Source organism: Bufo bufo, chromosome 2, assembly GCF_905171765.1.
Source record: "Bufo bufo chromosome 2, aBufBuf1.1, whole genome shotgun sequence".
NCBI classification, from domain to species: Eukaryota; Metazoa; Chordata; class Amphibia; order Anura; family Bufonidae; genus Bufo; species Bufo bufo.
In genome coordinates, this window is record NC_053390.1 from 462,610,575 (window position 1) to 462,632,172 (window position 21,598).

The following is a 21,598-nucleotide window of genomic DNA, read 5'->3' on the forward strand; positions in this document are numbered from 1 at the left end:
TTTCTTTTTTTTTATGGTTTTCACCATGCGGTAAAAGTAACATGATCCTTTTATAGATCGGGTCCTTACGGACGCGGCGATACCAAACATGTTTATTTTTTAAAATTTTTAACCAATTATGTGTGGATATAGGAAGGATTTTTTTTTGGTTAGTTTTTTTCTTCTCCTCCACTTTTTTTTTACATTATTTGGACCCAGACCCACTTGGTTCTTGAAGATCCAGTGGGTCTGATGGCTTACAATACACTGCAGTACACTATACAGTGTACTGCAGTGTATTGAACTCACACTAAGGCCTCATGCACACAACAGTATTTTCACAGTCCGCAAAACGGGGTTCCGTTGTTCCGTGATTCGTTTCCGTTTTTTTTTTTCGTGTGTCTTCCTTGATTTTTGGAGAATCACCAGACAAGAAAAGTGAAAAAAAAATCTAAGTCAAGTTTGCCTTGAAAATGATAGGAAAAAAACGGACACGGATGACAATCTTGTGTGCCTCCGTGTTTTTTCACGGACCCATTGACTTGAATGGGTCCGCGAACTGTTGTCCGTGAAAAAAATAGGACAGGTCATATTTTTTGGACGGACTGGAAACACGGATCACAGACGCGGATGACAAACGGTGCATTTTCCGAGTTTTCAACGGACCCATTGAAAGTCAATGGGTCCGCAAAAAATCACGGAAAACGGAACAACGGACACTGAACCGAACAACGGTCGTGTGTACGAGGCCTAAGGGTGCATTCACATGACCGTATAAATAAATCCGCATCCGGTCCGAAAATTTGCGGAACGGGTACGGACCCATTCATTTCAATGGGGCCGCAAAAGATGCGGACAGCACACCGTATGCTGTCTGCATCCGTTGTTCCGTCCCACGGCCCCGCAAAAAAGATAGAGCATGTCCTATTCTTGTCCGCAACCGCGACAAGCTTAGGCATTCTCTATATAGAACTGGCCATGTGCGGTCCACAAAATGCGGAACGCACACGGCCGGTATCCGTGTTTTGCGGTTCCACAATTTGCGGACCGCAAAACACTTACGGTCGTGTGAATGCACCCTTAGCCTGATAAGGCTCTTGGCTTTAGCAGGAGGCTGATCAGGCTTAGATATACCACAGCAAGCTGGATGCCTGTGAAGGCCCCCGGTAGCCATGGTAACCATCAGGATGCTGCCACAGCGCAGCAGCCCGATGGGGGAGCTCCCTCCCTCAGTTTACCCTTCAAGCATTGGCCGCTGCCACAGCAGAGCAGCGGCCCGATGGTTAGCCCCTTTATACAGCGGTCCATAAGGACCACTGCATGGAAGGGGTTAAATGGCCGACATCGGTGCCAGCACCGATGTCGGCCGTTTCAAGCAGTGTTAGCTGGACATTACAGCTAACACTCTGCCGGCTGCCATCCTGAAAGGGGGGCTGCGCGCTCTGCATCTCCTGAGCGGGAACTGTGGCAGGAGCAGATGGCGGCGGTGAAGCTGTGGCATTTGAAGGCATCTATGGGCAGTCAGGCTGCAGGGAAACTTGTGTGTAGCACTGTGTCCGTGTGGAGGGCTGTGTCCTGATTGGACGCCGCACATGCCCAGTGCAAAATTGGTGACACACACACGGACACAGCGCACTCACACAGGGATTATATTATTATAGATGGGTACGTCAAGCCATAAGTTTCTATACCTTTTTTTTGCATTTACAAACGTATCCGCTTGACGTACAACAAAAATGAAATGTGAACAGCCCCTAACATGATCATTCAGTAACAGATTGCCATGAAATGTTTCTTACCCTGGTGATATGGTTATGATGCCAAGCTTTAGTAATATCAGTGGTGCTACTAGCGTACAACAGGATGATAATTTAGAAGTTGGGGACATGAGAGGCTTATGTGGCTGCTGAGCTAATAGTCAGAGGACACTGCTTTAAAGGAACACTAAAACTAGAAGTGAATGGTGAAAGTAAACCAGACATAATCTTGACCTCAGCCTTTTGTCAGTCTGCATTCCTAGAATGAAGCCTTTTATCCTATTTCCTGCTAACTTGATCCATTTTAGACAGCCAAAAAGCTGAAGTGCAGGCTAAGCAACCTGTATGCCCCACTGAAAACAGGGTGGCAGGACTGTTACAGCCAGTTACAGTCAGGCACAAAATATTAAAGGGGCTGTGCCAAGTTTATGTTATGCCTTATCCACAGTTATGATGGAGCGGCGGTCATACATGTGCATGCCACTCCTTTCATTCTTAATGGGAGCACCGGCAATAGCCAAGCTCTGTTCTGTAGATAGGTGATAACTTATAAACGGGGCACAATCCCTTTACAGAAACAGTGGTGTAATTAGATGATATCCTTTCTGTACGTAGCACCCAGCATTAAAGGGCTTGTCAGAGACTGGACAAAAATTGTCAAGGGTTGGACATGGTGTACAAAGAAAAGAAAATTGGGGCACTTTTTACATTAAACCAGGGTTGCACCACCTGCAGCCCTCGATATCATTCTGTGCAGCCCCCAACCATCAGGTAAAAGACATGATGTATGTCTTGTGGCTGCTCACATGTATCTTTCATGTTCACCTGGAAGTGTACCTAAACATTAATGGTATACTGTATATTCAGTATGCCAGAAATATAGTATTTCAGTTGGTAATACCCCTTTAAGTTTTATTTCATCTTGGATTTCAGGCTGACAATGTGGCCCCCAACCAGAAAAGGTTGTGCACCCCTTTAACCTCTTTAGGACATATGACGTACCAGTACGTCATGTATGGGTCCGATCACCGCCGCAAATCATTGAGCAGGCACCTTGGCTAGGTCCTGTGACCCCCCCCCAATTCAGACCTGCGGTTTTGGAAGTTTCTGATCCGATCAGAAACTTCAAATAAGCTTAATTTTAATGTTCAACCCCCCCCCCCCCCACACACACCTGCTGCCCTCTTTGTTATCTGCCGGCGGGCGCAGCGGGGGGGAGTGAGGCAGGGAGGGCGGTGCTTGGGGGGGCGGGCAGGCATGCGATCATCCGCCCGCCCCCTCTCTCAGGATGGCCGAGCGGTTTGCAGAGTGTCAGCACATTGCTGACACTCTGCTCGAAATGCATGACATCTGTGCTGGCACAGATGCCATGCGTTTAACCCCTTCCATGCCGCGGTCCGTAGGGACCGCTGTATGGAAAAGGTTAAGAGGGAGGGAGCTCCCTCCTTCTCCCATCGGGGGCTACTGTGCATTTTCAGCCCCCGATGGGAGAGGGAGGGGACCCCCTCCCTCCCCATCACCCACTGCTCTGCTGTGGCAGCGAGTGATGGGTACCAACAGGCGTCCGGCTGTCCATGGTTCTGACCAGAGGCTGTCCAAGGTGCTGATTAGACTTCTGCTAAAGGCAGAAGTCTAATCAGACTTTGTAAAGTGAAAATACAGTACACTATATAGTGTACTGTACTGTATTATACAGACATCAGACCCACTGGATCTTCAAGAACCAAGTGGGTCTGGGTAAAAAAAAAAGAAGTGAAAAAAAAAAGTAACATTTATCACTGATTAAAAATGAAAAAAATAAAATTCCCTACACATGTTTGATATTACTGCGTCCGTTACGACCTGATCTATAAAACGGTCATGTTACTTTACCCGAATGGTGAACGCCGTTGAAATTGATGAAATTGAAATTTTGCCCACCTTACTTCCCAAAAAAGGTAATAAAAGTGATCAAAAAAAAGTCGTATGTACGCCAAAATAGTACCAATCAAACCGTCACCTCACACCACAAAAAATGAGACCCTACCGAAGATAATCGCCCAAAAACTGAAAAAACTATGACTTTCAGAATATGGAGACACTAAAACATGATTTTTTTTGTTTCAAAAATGAAATCATTGTGTAAAACTTACATAAATAAATAAAAAATAGTATACATATTAGGTATCGCCGCATCCGTGACAACCTGCTCTATAAAAATATTACATGATCTAACCCCTCAGGTGAATACTGTAAAAAAAAAAAAAAAAGCCATTTTTTGTCACCTTACATCACAAAAAGTGTAATAGCAAGCAATCAAAAAGTCATACGCACCCCAAAATAGTGCCAATCAAACAGTCATCTCATCCCGCAAAAATCATACCCTACCTAAGATTTTTGCCCAAAAACTGAAAAAACTATGGCTCTCAGATTATGGAGACACTAAGACATGATTTTTTTTGTTTCAAAAATGAAAACATTGTGTAAAACTTACATAAATAAAAAAATAGTATACATATTAGGTATCGCCGCATCCGTGACAACCTGGTCAATAAAAATATCACATGATCTAACCTGTCAGATGAATGTTGTAAATAACAAAAAATAAAAACGGTGCCAAAACAGCTATTTCTTGTTACCTTGCCTCACAAAAAGTGTAATATAGAGCAACCAAAAATCATATGTACCAACAATACTGCCACCCTATTCCGTAGTTTCTAAAATGGGGTCACTTTTTTGGAGTTTCTACTCTAGGGGTGCATCAGGGGGGCTTCAAATGGGACATGGTGGACAGAAGTATTTAAACACCCTGTGATTTTGAAAGTTCTCCCATTTAGAAATCATGGAAGGGTCTGAAATTCACATTGTAGGTGCATTCCCACTCTGGGAGACATAAGAATTTATTTGTCCTGCACTGCTGAACATAAGTATTTGAACACCTTAGAAACAGCAAGAATTCTGGCTCTCAAAGACCTGTTACTGTGCCTTTAAAGAGTCCACCTCTACTCCAGTCATTTATCTAACTTAGTAGCACCTGAGCTCTTTCAAGACACCTGTCCACCCCACAGTCAGACGCCAACTACTACCATGGGCAAGACCAAAGAACTGTCAAAAGGCTGGAGAGGGCTACGGGGCAATTGCCAAGCAGCTTGGTGAAAATAGATCAACTGTTGGAGCAATTGTTAGAAAATGGAAGAGGCTAAAGACAACAGTCAGTCTCCCTTGGACTGGGGCTCCATGCAAGATCTCACCTCGTGGGGTATCACTGATGATAAGAAAGGTGAGGAATCAGCCCAAAACTACAAGGGAGGAGCTGGTCAATGACATGAAGAGAGCTGGGACCACAGTTTCAAAGGTCACTGTCGGTAGAATACTACGCCGTCATGGTTTCAAATCATGCATTGCACGGAAGGTTCCCCTGCTCAAGGCATCACATGTCCAGGCCCGTATGAAGTTTGACAATGACCATCTGGATGATCCAGAGGAGGCATGGGAGAAAGTCATGTGGTCAGAGGAGACCAAAGTAGAACTTTTTGGTCTAAACTTCACTCGTCGTGTTTGGAGGGAAAATAAGGTATAGTTGCATCCCAAGAACACCATCCCTACTGTGAAGCATGGGGGTGGTAACATCATTCTTTGGGGGTGCTTTTCTGCGAAGGGGACAGGACGACTGCACTGTATTAAGGAGAGAATGATTGGATCCATTTATTGTGAGATTTTGAGCAACAACCTTCCTTCACTCAGAGCATTGAAGATGGGTCGTGGCTGGGTCTTCCAACATGACAACGACCCAAAGTACACAGCCAGGATAACCAAGGAGTGGCTCCGTAAGAAGCATATCAAGGTTCTGGAGTGGCCTAGCCAGTCTCCAGACCTAAATCCAATAGAATATCTTTGGAGGGAGCTGAAACTTTGTGTTGCTAAGCGACAGCCCCGAAACCTGACAGATCTAGAGGAGATCTGTGTGGAGGAGTGGGCCAAAATCCCTGTTGCAGTGTGCAAACCTGGTCAAGAACTACAGGAAACGTTTGACCTCTGTAACTGCAAACAAAGGCTTCTGTACCAAATATTAACACTGATTTTCTCAGGTGTTTAAATATGGTACTTATGTTCAGCAGTGAAAGACAAAAATTCTTTAAAAATCATACAATGTGATTTCCTGATATATTTATTTATTCTGTGGGAATGCACCTACAATGTGAGTGGGAATGCACCTACAATGTGAATTACAGACCCCTCCATGATTTCTAAGTGGGAGAACTTGCAAAATCACAGGGTGTTCAAATACTTCTGTTCCTCACTGTATGCAAAAGAGCCTCTAGGAGCAATTGAGGTTTTGCAGTTACTAAAGGTTCTGCTCTCTCTGCAACTGCCGCACCCTCTGTACTTTGATTGACAGGGCCAGGTAGGCATGATGACATTTACCTTGCCTGGTCCAGTCAAAGTGCAGAGGGTGCAGCAGTTGCAGAGAAATCTGAGCCTCTAGGTGTAACAGCAACGCCCCTGTTGCTCCTAGAAGCTTAGTTGCATATATTAAAACATCATTTGCTGGCAGATGCCCTTTAAAAGGCCATGTCTAGAGCTTGCTGCCTAGGATCACAGTCTGTAGCTTAACTTCAGCCTGCTGGTTGGGCACGCTTAGTTCAGGAACAAGAAGTTATAGTAGGGAGCAACAGGGAGTCAAAAACTGTACATGCATGTTTAAGAAGTAGCAGCAGTTTTGTACTGTTCTGTGTGTGATGACCCTGCAGCCTTCTTTCAGAAAGCCCCGGTAAACCGGCTAATTTGTGGACAGTAAACACCACAACTTTACCTTTCGAAAGTCTGGGAGGGCAGAGGTTTCGGAAGGAGTATGGATCTGCAACCTTACCTCTCTAAATAGAGCGAATTTGAGTCAGTTGCTACTTTTCTCCGGAAAGTATGCCTTTCCTACAGTACACGTTTTCAGGGAAGGCTGCCTGTATACAATCTATGAAGTAGTGCGGCTACAGGCTCACAAGAAAAGGCGCGCACCAATTGGACTCTCTAGTATGTTGGGGCTCTCCTCCTAGCCCGGCAGATCACCTTTGAGTTTCCGCCTCCCACCACTGATGAAGGAGCACGAAGCTGCGAAAAGCGTTTGGATTCTAAAGAAGTGACAGTACACATGGGAGCAGTATTATCCATACGTTGAAATTACTGGACTATTTACTACTCATTTGTTCACAGCAAGAAGGAGCGCTCCGCAATCCTCACCACCCATTTAAGCAATTCGGAGCAGGAAAGATAGGCATCCCTGCAACACGTGGGACGCCAGGCATAGTGGAAGTGTCAAAGGTGTTTAGACTGCAGCTAATACCTTTACTCTGCACGCAGGCTCCGTGATCATATGGATGAACTGGTAATGTAAGCATCCATTTGAAAATCAATACCCATCACAGCGGTCACTGCAACAATTATAATCCAGTGATAACAAGTAAGGCTGTCTGCACTGATGACTGACTGTCTATAACTCTCATTTAAAGAGGACCTTTCACCGATTCTTACCCTATGAACTAACTATACAGATAGGTAGAGCGGCACCCGGGGATCTCACTGCACTTACTATTATCCCCGGGCGCCGCTCCGTTCTCCTGCTATGCCCTCCGGTATCTCCGTTCCCTAAGTTATGGTAGGCGGAGTCTGCCTAGCGCTGGCCAATCGCACTGCAGAGCTCACAGCCTGGGAGAAAATAACCTCCCAGGCTGTGAGCTCTGCGCTGCGATTGGCCAGCGCTAGGGCAGACTCCGCCTACCATAACTTAGGGACTGGTATCTCCGCCTACTATAACTTAGTGAGCGGAGATACCGGAGGGCATAGCGGCAGAACGGAGCGGCACCCGGGGATAATAGTAAGTGCAGTGAGATCCCCGGGTGCCGCTCCACATGTCTGTATAGTTAGTTCATAGGGTAAGAATCGGTGAAAGGTCCTCTTTAAAGTGGATACTTATTACCTAGAGTTTACATCGATACAGCGCAGGTGCAATCAAGTAAAGTGTAAGGACATTGTTCCAAATCGGACCTTGATATTTTCGTTCTCAGGGTATTATAACACTCATATAGATTACTGCTGGCTATTTGCCCTATCCATTTGATTTGCATCTTCTGATCAATTATATATTGTGATTTATGGAAACAGCTTGTTGTGAAGATAACCACGTACCAGTTATGATACAATAGATATCCAGATAAAGTGTACGTGCATAATCACCCATCAGGTCTAGTTACAAACTACGACCTACACCAATTATGTTTTGGTGGAATGTACGCGCACATTATCTACATATTGAAACAGGTTTTTTAAAAAAATAAATAAATTTTATTGTTTCTTATTTAATTATTTTGGTATATATATATATATATATATATATATATATATATATATATACACATACATACACACACACACACATATATATATATATATATACAGTGGGGGAAATAATTATTTGACCCCTCACTGATTTTGTAAGTTTGTCCAATGACAAAGAAATGAAAAGTCTCAGAACAGTATCATTTCAATGGTAGGTTTATTGTAACAGTGGCAGATAGCACATCAAAAGGAAAATCGAAAAAATAACTTTAAATAAAAGATAGCAACTGATTTGCATTTCATTGAGTGAAATAAGTATTTGAACCCTCTAACAAAAAAAGACTTAATACTTGGTGGAAAAACCCTTGTTTGCAAGCACAGAGGTCAAACGTTTCTTGTAATTGATGACCAAGTTTGCGCACATTTTAGGAGGAATGTTGGTCCACTCCTCTTTGCAGATCATCTCTAAATCCCTAAGGTTTCGAGGCTGTCTCTGTGCAACTCTGAGCTTGAGCTCCCTCCATAGGTTTTCGATTGGATTAAGGTCCGGAGACTGACTAGGCCACTCCATGACCTTAATGTGCTTCTTCTTGAGCCACTCCTTTGTTGCCTTTGCTGTATGTTTTGGGTCATTGTCGTGCTGGAACACCCATCCACGACCCATTTTCAGTTTCCTGGCAGAGGGAAGGAGGTTGTCGCTCAGGATTTCACGATACATGGCTCCGTCCATTTTCCCGTTTATGCGAATAAGTTGTCCTGTGCCCTTAGCAGAAAAACACCCCCAAAGCAAAATGTTTCCACCCCCATGCTTGACGGTGGGGACGGTGTTTTGGGGGTCATAGGCAGCATTTTTCTTCCTCCAAACACAGCGAGTTGAGTTAATGCCAAAGAGCTCTATTTTGGTCTCATCAGACCACAGCACCTTCTCCCAGTCACTCTCTGAATCATTCAGGTGTTCATTGGCAAACTTCAGACGGGCCTGCACATGTGCCTTCCTGAGCAGGGGGAGCTTGCGAGCCCTGCAGGATTTTAATCCATTGCGGTGTAATGTGTTTCCAATGGTTTTCTTGGTGACTGTGGTACCTGCTAATTTGAGGTCATTAACTAACTCCTCCCGTGTAGTTCTAGGATGCTTTTTCACCTTTCTCAGAACCATTGACACCCCACGAGGTGAGATCTTGCGTGGAGCCCCAGAGCGAGGTCGATTGATGGTCATTTTGTGCTCCTTCCATTTTCGAACAATCGCACCAACAGTTGTCACCTTCTCTCCCAGCTTCTTGCTAATGGTTTTGTAGCCCATTCCAGCCTTGTGCAGGTCTACAATTTTGTCTCTGACATCCTTGGACAGCTCTTTGGTCTTTCCCATGTTGGAGAGTTTGGAGTCTGCTTGATTGATTGATTCTGTGGACAGGTGTCTTTTATACAGGTGACTAGTTAAGACAGGTGTCCTTAATGAGGGTGACTAATTGAGTAGAAGTGTCTAACCACTCTGTGGGAGCCAGAACTCTTAATGGTTGGTAGGGGTTCAAATACTTATTTCACTCAATGAAATGCAAATCAGTTGCTATCTTTTATTTAAAGTTATTTTTTCGATTTTCCTTTTGATGTGCTATCTGCCACTGTTACAATAAACCTACCATTGAAATGATACTGTTCTGAGACTTTTCATTTCTTTGTCATTGGACAAACTTACAAAATCAGTGAGGGGTCAAATAATTATTTCCCCCACTGTGTATATATATATATATATATCTCTCTCTTTGGGTTTAAATAGTGTTTTATAGATGAGATTATTTTTCTTTTTGCTCTTGTTGTGCTATGCTTCCCTGCAACAGCCAGAAAACAGAGTGCCCTCCATAATATTTACTTTTCTATTCAGATAAGAGCTGCCTTATATTACCAGCAGCTGTACTGCATGAACACTGCTCACCGATAACAAGCAGATCACAAACCTAGAAGAAATTCTAATCATCATCGTGGTAAAGTAGCTTCCAGTCACCTTTTTCTTTTACTTCTGTACCAAAACTTGCACCAGGATATATTAGTAACATAGTTTAGAAGGCCGAAAAAAGACATTTGTCCATCCAGTTCGGCCTGTTATCCTGCAAGTTAATCCAGAGGAAGGCAAAAAAAAAAAACTGAAGTATATTTCCCCACTTTAGGGGAATAAAAAATTCCTTCCCGACTCCAGTCAGACAGTCAGAATAACTCCCTGGATCAATGACCCCTCTCTCGTAGCTACTGTATAGCCTGTAATATTATTACGCTCCAGAAATACATCCAGGCCCCTCTTGAATTCTTTTATTGTACTCACCGTCACCACCTCCTCAGGCAGAGAGTTCCGGTGTTTTCGGTATACAGTAATAATAAAAATATTGGTTAGAATATAAGCCATTTTTGTGGCAGCATGGCAGGTATTCCACTGCTTGTACCATTTGAATGGCAAAGGCTTAGGCATGGTGCTGAATCTCCATGTATGGAGACTTATTAGCAATGCTCCTAGGGAAAGAAAATGCAAAGAGGTATCTCCCAAGGAAGAGAACCATCTCACTGACAACACCTATAGGAAGTGGCTTCCTAAGAGTCAAATCCGCCTTTCCAACAACCCTTGGACCTTTAAAGGTGAATAGCCAAGATGGTTATATTCCCTTGTCAACTGGATTTTGTCTCATAGGGAGCAACTTCGAAGAGGTGGCGCAGGCGAGACAGTGCTCTTCTTTAAGAGATACCTCTTTGCACAACTGCAAAGCTTGAATGTGGTGGTAAAACCTTGTGGAAAGTCAGTCTACACTCCGGTGTTTTCTTGCAGCATGGCAATGAGATTTCTAAAAAAAAAAAATAATAATGTATCTTCTATGCTTGTACTGTAATGCTACATAAATTCCACTATGGAGAGAGTGCAGCATTTATACCATGTGTGGTTGTACATTTATAGTTTCTAATGACCAGAGCTGAATTCTGGTTAGAGCTTCTCAGATGAAGTTAGGGAGAAATCTGCATTTCCAATTCTGCAGCAACCAAATGGTGCCGATTTTGTTGCGGAATTAATCGCAGCATTGCTGCAGGTTTCCCCCTCTGCACTGCGCTAAGGGTGACATCCATAAGCAACTGCATTCAAATGTGTACTGTAAAAAAACTAAAACACACAGAAAACGGCAGATAATAAAGGAGACAATTACTCACATAGGTCAGCTTGCAGACGGCATTTGCTTTCACAGCAATGTTGTCTTGCTTAAGTTCTTGTTTGATCTCATCGATACAGTGAGAGATATACTTTGCCTGGAAGAAAAAACAAATGCAAAGTAAGCATAGAACAATAACAAGCTGACAACATTAAAAAACACACAGTTTCTACCACCCAGATATAGAGATGTAGGGACAACAATGTATATGGCCCAACAGTCAGGCCAATGATTGGAAGCGAACGTACTACGTTCCCCATCACTACTGCACTTCCATACTTCTGTAGATTATAGCTTGTTACATATCCCTCATCAATGCCCCTGTGGCTGCTCTGACATGGCCATGGACATAACATCATAGAATATAAGACAGAGCTGCATGGACCTCATGTGACCACAGCCTAGAAAGGAAGATAAGAGCAAAACAGGTAAAAACACATTACAAAATGACAGCTCCCTTCATGAACGATGAATTTAAAGGACGTTGCAAACTGGAAAACCTGTTAGATTCATTGCAAAGTTGTACACCCCAGGACAGGAATGTCAGTAAGTATGCGGAGGAGGAGGATTTGTGCAGCTGATCTACAGGTTAGTAAATTGTTCAATTATTAAAGTGAAGCTCCCCCATCGATTACAGTCATATAATGTTCAAATGCAGCATCAAGTACCGTAACGGACGATACTGAACATTTATGTCATCTGAAGGACTTAAAAGCACTCAATGGCACCCCAAGAATGTATACAAAAAAAAACTGTATATGGGTGCGGAATCACTTTAAATAGATGAATACTCAGTGCAGGTATACTCTTATTTTAACACCTTAAAAACGAAGCCGAGTTTGGCAATTAAAGGGGTTGTCAGAGTTATTTTTTTGTTCTATGTTCCTAATTAGGCAAATGTAACAGCTTTACAATTAACTCACTTTATCTCCAGTGGCTGGTTTATCAGATTTGACTGAGGGTCACATGACCTGTGATGTCAGCTTCTCTCTCTGCTCTGATAAAGTTTGTTGCACAAGCCTGTAAACAAGAAGTCACTGTGCTGGCCACGCCCCCCTTCACTGCCGGGCTGTCTGCTCTCTCCTAGGATTCTTAACCCCTTCAGCTGAACCGACTGGGTACCTGCAGGCAGTGACAATTCTGGGCACAGGAGCTGACAGACTAGAGAGAGCATTGCACAAGAAGGTAGGGGGAAGATCCTGTGTGTATTAGCAGTGTCATTATACAGGTGGGACTTGTAGTTCTACACTTACAAGTTGCTGTTGATTCTCCCAGCACTCAGGGCAGCTCTTGTATTCACTCCCTTAGCAGTGTCATTATACAGCTGGGACTTGTAGTCCTACACATACAACAGAGTCTCCCAGCAGGCAGACATGTCACTCAGGGCAGCTCTTGTATTCACTCCCTTAGCAGTGTCATTATACAGCTGGGACTTGTAGTCCTACACATACAACAGAGTCTCCCAGCAGGACGACATGTCACTCAGGGCAGTACTTGTATTCACTCCCTTAGCAGAGCAGGGGGGGGGGGGGGCAGAGATTGTTTTTATTGCATGTAAACAAAGGGCCAGAAAAGAACCAGGGAAATGAGGAAATATTTTTTATTTTTTTGCCTGAAACTTGCTTAGCTTATATATTGCTGCCCATCAGATTTTCAGTGCTATATTTTTATTTTTTTCATAACTCGGACAACCCCTTTAAGGCAATGCATTTTTTTGTTGTTACTTGATCATATTTCAAAAGGCTGTACTTTTTATGCCATCATTTTGGGGAATATCAGGTGAATTGATTAACTTTTAAAACATTATTGAGTCAACAGTACAAAAAAAAATAATAATTTCATAATAGTTTTTTTCGGGTTTTGCTCTTAAAGGGGTATTCCCATCTCAGACAATGGGGCATATTGCTAGGATATGCCCCCATTGTCTAATAGGTGCGGGTCCCAGAGATGGTACAATGAGAACGGAGCGGGGAGAGCTGTGGCTGGAAGACCCCGGATTTCCCGTGGTCCGTCCACCACCAAGCGCTGCTCCTATAGAAGTGAATGGGAGCGCACCGCGCACGCGCGGCCCCTGCTCCCGTTCTTTTCTATGGGGCAGACGGAAATAGCTATTTTCGGGGGCGGCCCCGTAGGAATGAATGGAGGGTGTCATGCGTAGTGCTTCCTCCGCTCATTTCCCCGCTCCATTCTCATTGTAGGCGTGGGTCCCAGAGGTGGGACCCGCACCTATCAGACAACAGGGGTATATCCTGCACAGTGAAAATTACTGACATGTTAAATTTAAATTTATTCTGTTGGTCAGCACAATATGAAGTCTGTAAGATACCAAGTACCGTATTTTTACACACTTTTATTCCCCCAAAAGGAAGGGGGGGCTATGCATCTTGTAAGGCCCCTTTCAGACGGATGAGTTCCACGCTCCGGTTTTGCAGCGCGAGTATGGAGCAGCTCCCGTCCTGAATTTTCTGCACTGCTGGGGTCACATAGCATTATATTGATTTATGATGCTATATAACCCTTACAGCTCTGGAATGTATTGGATAACACGGACATAATTTTTTATCCCATGTGACAGCATTATCATATTTTCTTATTCCACATGGTGAACATCGTAAATAAAAAGATATGTGAAAATTTGCTCTTTGGTTCATTCAACCTCCCAAAACATGCAATAAAAAGCAACCCAAAAAATAAATGTGACCCCCAAAATGGCTCCAATGAACACCAAAATTTGTCCTGCTATAAACAACCCCTCAGACAGCTCAGTATAAAAATGTATAATACATATCAAATGCCTCAAAATGTATGCCATTAGAAAATATAACAAGCACTGACAAAAAAACTAAAACGTTATGGCTTTTGAAATTCGTAAATGAAAAAGCGGAAAAAAAAAAAATTTGATTGGCAGGGGTGCTGGGAATCAGAATTGTACAAAATGAAAGAGATTGGCTGAAATTGTACAAAAGCAGATTGGCTGAAAATAGCATTTCTCGCTCTGGCAGGTTTTGATCTACCAGATATTGTATGCTTGCCCTGTAAATTACTCTGCATTACCAGCATTAAAAGCAGGCTCATGGGCTCTTTATATGTTACAATACTGAATCATTACAGAAAGCTGAACTGATAAATGTAGAAAATTATATACCCCAAGCTTTGCGTTTCCTGTCCTCAGAAAGGGAAGCATAGGAAACCTGACAGACCCACTTTAATAACAAAAATTCATCACTTTGTGTGAGCAGTAGGAAATTAGATCTGTGTGTGCAATATCGGATAACATCTGTGCTGAAGAATGGTAAGCAGTCATGAAATATTTAAACCCAACTCGTGTCTACGTAACCTGGATCAGAGAGAAAGCAGAAAGAAGCAACAGGTAATAACAGCTTGAAACATCCCAGTTTAAGGCTCCATTCACACGTCCGCAACCTGTTTTGCGGATCCACGGATCTGCAAAACACGGACAGCAGCAATGTGCGTTCCGCATTTTGCGGACTGCACATTGCCGGCACTAATAGAATATGCCTGTTCTTGTCCGCAATTGCGGACAAGAATAGGACATGTTCTATTTTTTTCAGGAACGGAATTGCGGACCCGGAAGTGCGGGTCCGCAATTCCGTGTCGGGGCAGCACATCGTGCTGCCCCATAAAAATGAATGGGTCCGCAATTCCGTTACGCAAGATGCGGAACGAAATTGCGGACGTGTGAATGGAGCCTAAAGGTCCATTCATACGTCCGCAAAATGGTCCCGCATCAGTTCCGTAATTTTGCAGAACAGGTGCGGACCTGTTAATTTTCAAAAGGGCAATTGCGGACAAGAAAAGGCATTTTCTATGAGAATGCCGGCGATGTGCGGTCTGCAAAATGCGGAAGGCACTTTGCTGGTGTTCGTGTTTTGCGGATGCGCAAAACACATACGGACGTGTGAATGGACCCTAAAACTGAAAATGCTGGATGCTGTGAAAATTGAGGACACAAAGCAGAAGAAATGGATTAATAGGAAAAAAAAAAAAAAAGCCCAAATGAAAGTACATTGTTACCACAAAGGGTGCGATGACACTTTAATAATATACAGTATATCACATTCAGTGGGTGAAAGCTTTATTGTAATGAACACCCAAAGTAACGGGGCCCATTTATTAAGGGACTTGCAACTACTCTAAGCATAAAATAGTCAGCATTTTTAACTGGCTATGTCGGGGCTGGGACCCCAGTAATTTACTATCAGGGGCTGGAGTAGTATGTACACCAGGCACAAGGACAGCCACAGATGCGGCTAATTTCTGAAAAGGTACACACCTCACCCTAAATTTGACAAATCGAATGGCAGCACAAGGGGAAAACTAAGACCGATGTAAAAAGCAGGTCTTAGTAAATGTGCCCCATTGTTTCTGGGAAGCAAATCGCCTGGTGTAAACAGCAATCTGCTGCCTACAACATTGAATCTGTATGAGGGCAATTCATCACAGTAGTAATAACTTGTCTCCATACAGCAGAGGTGATTGCCGAATGTAAATGAAGCTTTCAACTTCCGTCAACGATCATTTAATTATCGGGAACACACAGTTTGCTCCCATTAAAAGGGGTTGCTGGATCGCGCAGGTCAAGGGCTCTTATTTACAATAACACACTGCCGAGAGGAGGCTTCCGCCCAGCAGTGTGTTCGGTGACGACTCCGGCTCTGATGGGCGGGCTTTAGCGCTGCCCTAGCCGTTTTACAGGATAGAGCAGCGCTAAAGCCCGCCCATCAGTGCCGGTGATGTCACCGGGCTCACTGCTGGGCGGAAGCCTCTGTCTGGCAGCCCTATGGCGAGCCCGGTTCGTCACCGGAACTCCAGAAAATGCATTTGCCCTGCGCAATTTAGTGCAGGGCAAAGGAGAGCATCGGAGCATGCTCCAATGCTCAAGTCAGGGGGGCTGCCTGGGTGAAAATGGGGGATATGTCCGGGTTCAGCTCTGAACCCAGACAACCCCTTTAATTGCCTACTCATTCGGCCTACTCATTGCCTACTCAATTGCCTACTCATTCGGCCTGTGTAAAGGAGCATTTAACCCCTTAAGGACTGGGCCAGTTATACTTTTTTTTTTCACATAACTTGATAGCAGACATTTTCAAACACAACAATTTTATTTTACTGTAATTTTTAGACCCCTTAGGGTACTTGAACATGTGATCTGATCGCTTGTCCCAGAGACTGCAATAACATACAGTACTATTGAAGTCTATAGGATTATGACAGGCTGCTTATGTGGCCATTCCTCGGACACTGCTTATTAGGCACCTCACTTCCGGCACTGGTAGCCTTCACAAGTCCCCACGGCTTATTAGGCAGCTCACTGCCAGTACTGGTAGCCTTCACAATTCCCTGCGCTGTCATGGCAACCGAATGGAGTCCCACAATTTTGGGGTGATCATAGTTTAGGCCTATTTTACTGCACATGGGCCACAATGACTTTCCATCACTGATGGAACAATGAATTCTGAATTATACCAGTAAATTCTAAAGGAAAATGTCAGGACATATGTACATGAGCTGAATCTTAAGAGAACGTGGGTCATTGCAGCAAGATAACAGCCCTAAGCACACAAGTCGTTCTCCCAACCAAAGACTTTTTATAAGTTCCCATAGAGAACTTATAGACCGCAATGCATTAGAATTACACAATTACTCTATTGGAACCTATCTGCAGCAGCCTTGAAATCATTCAGGAGGACCGAGGCTGCCACAAACACTCTCTGGCTCCCCCAATCCCTGCTAGGGGTAACCGTTGCAGGCCTGGGATCATTCGTTCCTGGGTTTTTTTAGTTCCCAGTTGGCATGGTCACTTTAACCCGTCAAATGCCGTGGTCAAATAGTGTATGATCAACATCATCGATGATCGCATACATTAGCCTTGGGTGTTTGCTGCTTAAAACAGCAGATACCTGGCAGCTATGGCGTCCACTGTGCTCAAGAGTGGGATTAATCTTTAAAGACCCGTCTAGTTCCGTACATGTACGGTGCTGGGCGGGAAAGGATTAATAATGTGCCAAATTCTTTACTGTCAATTGTTTTATCAAAAGTTATTCAGGTCTTCAACTTCAAAAACCGACTGCTTACTTGCTGCTCAACATATTCCTCCTCTTGACAGGCGTCATAAGATAATGCTATTCATTTCATATACATATAGATAGAAACCCCTCTGAAATGACCACTCAATGCTGCATTGTAAAGAGGCTCCAATGAGCAGGGCCTGACACAGCAAGAGGTTTGGTCTGGGAAAACAGGTATTTTCCTCCCAGCATGTGCTGCTGGGCTGATTTACAGCCAGGTGAGGTCAAATACCGTACCAAATTTTAAATGCCAGTCCAGGTTTTGGCAGCACCTGGCTATCCTTAAATAGGCAGCTGGGCTCAGAAGCCATGTCTCAGTGTTGGGATCTGGGAGCTTTGTGTCTGGATGAAGGCTTATCAGCAAGGACTCTGAGGCAGAATTGCCGCATGGTGTGAATTACCACCAACACCGCAAGGTGACTTTTTTGTTTGAATGACTGCTTGTTTTGTCACTTGCCTAAAGTGTGAATAAAACACTGAACGGTTTGATCCAAAGAACTTGTTGTTGCCTCTATACTGCGTCCGCTAATCCTGTCTACCAGAGCGAGTCCCCACAAAATATAAATTATATATATATATATATATATATATATATATATATATATATATATATATATATATATATATTTTTTTTTTTTTTTATTAGTGCAAAAGATGCAGGCAGGGGTGGAAAAATGCTGCAAACAATTCTTTCATAAATATAAAAAAGTGTTAATATAGTTAATTGTATACATTCATTCTGCAGCAGAACAACGGCTCCGAACATACAGCCAATGCAATCAAAACTATCTTCAGTGTAAAGAAGAACAAGGAGTCCTGGAAGTGATGATATGACCCCCACAGAGCCCTGATCTAAACATCATCAAGCCTGTCTGGGATTACATGAAGAGACAGAAGGATTTGAGCAAACCTACATCCACAGAAGACCTGTAGTTAGTTCTCCAAGATGTTTGGAACAACCTTCCTGCAGAGTTCCTCAAAAACTGTTTCAACTGTACCTAGAAGAACTGATGCTGAAGGCAAAGGATGGTTACATCGAATATGGATTTGATTTAGATTTCTCTTTTGTTCAATCACTTTGCATTTGTTCATTGATAAAATTAAACCTAACACTTCTATGCTTGAAAGCATTCTTACTTTGCATCATTTTTCACACCTGCCTAAGGGTACTTGCACACTAGCGTTATTCTTTTACGGCATAGAGTTCCGTCCTAGGGGCTCAATACCGGAAAAGAACTGATCAGTTTTATCCTAATGCATTCTGAATGGAGAGCGATCAGTTCAGGATGCATCAGGATGTCTTCAGTTCAGTCATTTTGCCTTTTCAGGACGGAGATAATACCGCAGCATGCTGCGGTTTTATCTTCGTCCAAAATTCCCGAACACTTACAAGAATGCCGGATTCAGCATTTTTTCCCATTGAAATGGATTAATGCCAGATCCAGCCCAGAGTGTTCCAGCAAAACGGATCTGACAAATGCCATCAGTTTGCATCCGTATTGCCGGATTCGGCAGGCAGTTGCCTGCCAGAATTCTCTGCCGCAAGTGTGAAAGTACCCTTAAACTATTGCACAGTAAGGTATATCTACAAATAAGATGTGCAATTTTGCTTTTACAAAGGCTCCTTGTTGGGAGAAGTAAACCTTCCATGTATAATATGAATTACCCGACACACCTTTGTTGACTTTTCAACACTTTCCACATACAGAAGCTCTGCCATAAGAAATGTGGAAATACACGACTGCACGTCTATTCATATTCATTCTTGCATGCACCAATGGTGGCATTACTGATCAAAGGAAAGACAAATTATGTCCTTCCACAGACTGTTCACATGTCAAGATAGGCTTTTAAAGGTGAATAAATCATCAGCATCTGTTTGGCGGGGGTCCAGTTTACCGCTGGCCCAGTGACGTCACAACTAGTATCAACTGGTCTGGGCAGGGCTAAGCTCCATTCAAGTGAACAGAGCTTAGCCGCGCCCAGGCCATTAATACTAGTCGTGACGTCTCTGGGCCAGCAGTAAACAGTGAGAAGGCCGCAGCACTGCTGGAGCGGCGCTGCCTTTTCCAACAGCTGATTGGCGGGGGTCCCAGGTGTCGGACCCCCGCCAATCAGATGCTGATGATCTATCCAGAGGATACATCATCAGTTTAAACAAACTGCAGAACCCCTTTAAAATGCCCAGTGTGACTAAGATACTCTGCAAGAATGTTCCTGAAACGGAGATTGGCAGGAGCGGAGAACCAGCTGTTAGTAACAGCTGGGTTCCTCCCAGAGAAGGTAGAAACTATTTATTACCGCCTCATGATTGGGATCGCTGCAAACACAGTAGTGGTGGGCGATATGATATGTGCCACGATATGCATTTTGTGTATATCGCTTATATCGCCGCCCCGCGATATGACCACAGAACGGTAGTGAATGATTGCGCAGAAGCTTCTGGCTCACCGCTCCTTGGCCTCCCGACTCTGCACCGCGCTGTACTGGCCAGGGCCGGCGTGCACACAGCGTCAGCCCGCTTTGCCCAGTGCTTGAAGACAACGCCACATCTGCGGACTCCGTTAGCCGGCCGCTGCCGAGCACCCTGCAGGAAAGGCAAGTATAATAACAGCGACTCTTGTTGGGGGACGGGGACTCTTGCTGGAAAATCGGGGTTGGAGGGGGGGGGGGGGGGGGGGGGTGGATAGGTAAAGGATCTTTTTGCAAAGGATGGCCAGAACCTGATCATCTTCTGATGGCACTGAGACCGGCTGCTCTATCTGAATATATAGCAGGGGGGGACACATTGAGTCTGATGATGGCAAATGCTGAGGGACACATGTCTGATGATGGCATGGGGCGCTGATCTGATGGCACTGGCTCACTGGGGGACATGTCCGATGATGGTAAATGCCATGGGGCGCTGATCTGATGGCACTGGCTCACTGGGGGACACATGTCTGAATAAGACATGAGTCCCCCAGTGAGCCAGTGCCATCAGATCAGCGCCCCATGGCATTTGCCATCATCAGACAGTCTGATAGATTATGGCAAATGCCATGGGGCTGATGGCACTGGCTCTGGGTCACAAGGGGACATGTATGATGATGATGGCAAATGCCATGGGGCTGATGGCACTGGCTCTGAGGGACAATCCTGTATGACTATGGCAAATGCCATGGGGCTGATGGCACTGGCTCTGAGGGACAATTATGTATGACAATGGCAAATGCCAAGTTTTGTAATTTGTATTTTTTGTATACATACAGAAGAAAATAATATATCGCAATATATAAATCGCACATGCTTCAAATTATACCGCAATATAGATTTTAGGCCATATCGCCCACCCCTAAAACGCAGCACTAAATAAATGCCATGTAAAGTGTTCAGGAAGCACCCATGTCGCTTCCTGCTCCTGTCCCATGCTGGGTAAAGTAAACACCACTTTTAGCCTATATAGCCAAAAGTATGTAGACACCACTCCCAATTATTGAGTTCAAGTGTGTCAGCCAATTCCATTGTTAATGGCTATGCAATCTCCATGGGTCGTAGTGATGACTTCACTAACCTCAAACATGGCCCTATCATAGGATGCTACAAGTCAGTTTTTGGAACTTCTGTTATAATGTTATATGGTTAACTCTTATCATCTGGACTTGGTTCCTGCTGCCTAGAGTTTGGATATCATCGCTCAGATTTACTAATCCTATGGATGGTGTAAACTTAAGGCTGTCTAGACCTGCATCAGAATAAATCACAAAGGCTTTGGCTGGATATGGTGCCTGGTTAGACATTTTTGTCTAGCTCTAGAACAACTATTGGCTGACTTATTTTACACCAGAATTGTGGCCCAACTTTGGTGCTAACTGGTGCATCTATAGCCAAGGCGCTTCCCCCTGGGCCAGTCTGTTAGCAAAAGAGTGCTTCTACCCACACCAGCACTACCTTGGCCCACGTTAGTGTTCATCTTCGCTGTGATTGTATCTATTTTGAGATTATTTGTCAAAGTGAAGACCGGACAGCACCACTTGTTAGTCTATTTCTGTGTAAAATAGCGGTGGTGCTGGCAGTGCCAGGCCCGACCTGAGGGCCCCCTTTGTAGCCCAAAAAATTGATGAAAAACCGCAGCACTCCCAGTCTTGAATGCAATCTTGTGTTTATTAACACTGAAAAAAATAGCAACGTTTTGACACCAAAGTCTTTTTCAAGCTATATAATGTTACAAGTGAACACTAATACATATATATACATCCTATTCAAACAGGATTGGTTGGGGGGCTGTCCTAAGGTACCAGAA

The 21,598-nt window shown here is 44.0% G+C and overlaps 1 protein-coding gene across 3 annotated transcripts in view; it reads right to left on the minus strand.

Moving 5' to 3' along the window:
- Positions 1-21,598, minus strand: part of AP3D1 (adaptor related protein complex 3 subunit delta 1) — a 99,163-nt gene that overhangs the window by 65,473 nt on the left and 12,092 nt on the right. For all 3 annotated transcript variants that reach the window (XM_040417652.1, XM_040417651.1, XM_040417650.1), the window contains exon 2: positions 11,229-11,324. In XM_040417652.1, the coding sequence (XP_040273586.1) occupies positions 11,229-11,324 (96 nt within the window). The remainder of the gene's footprint in view (positions 1-11,228; positions 11,325-21,598) is intronic.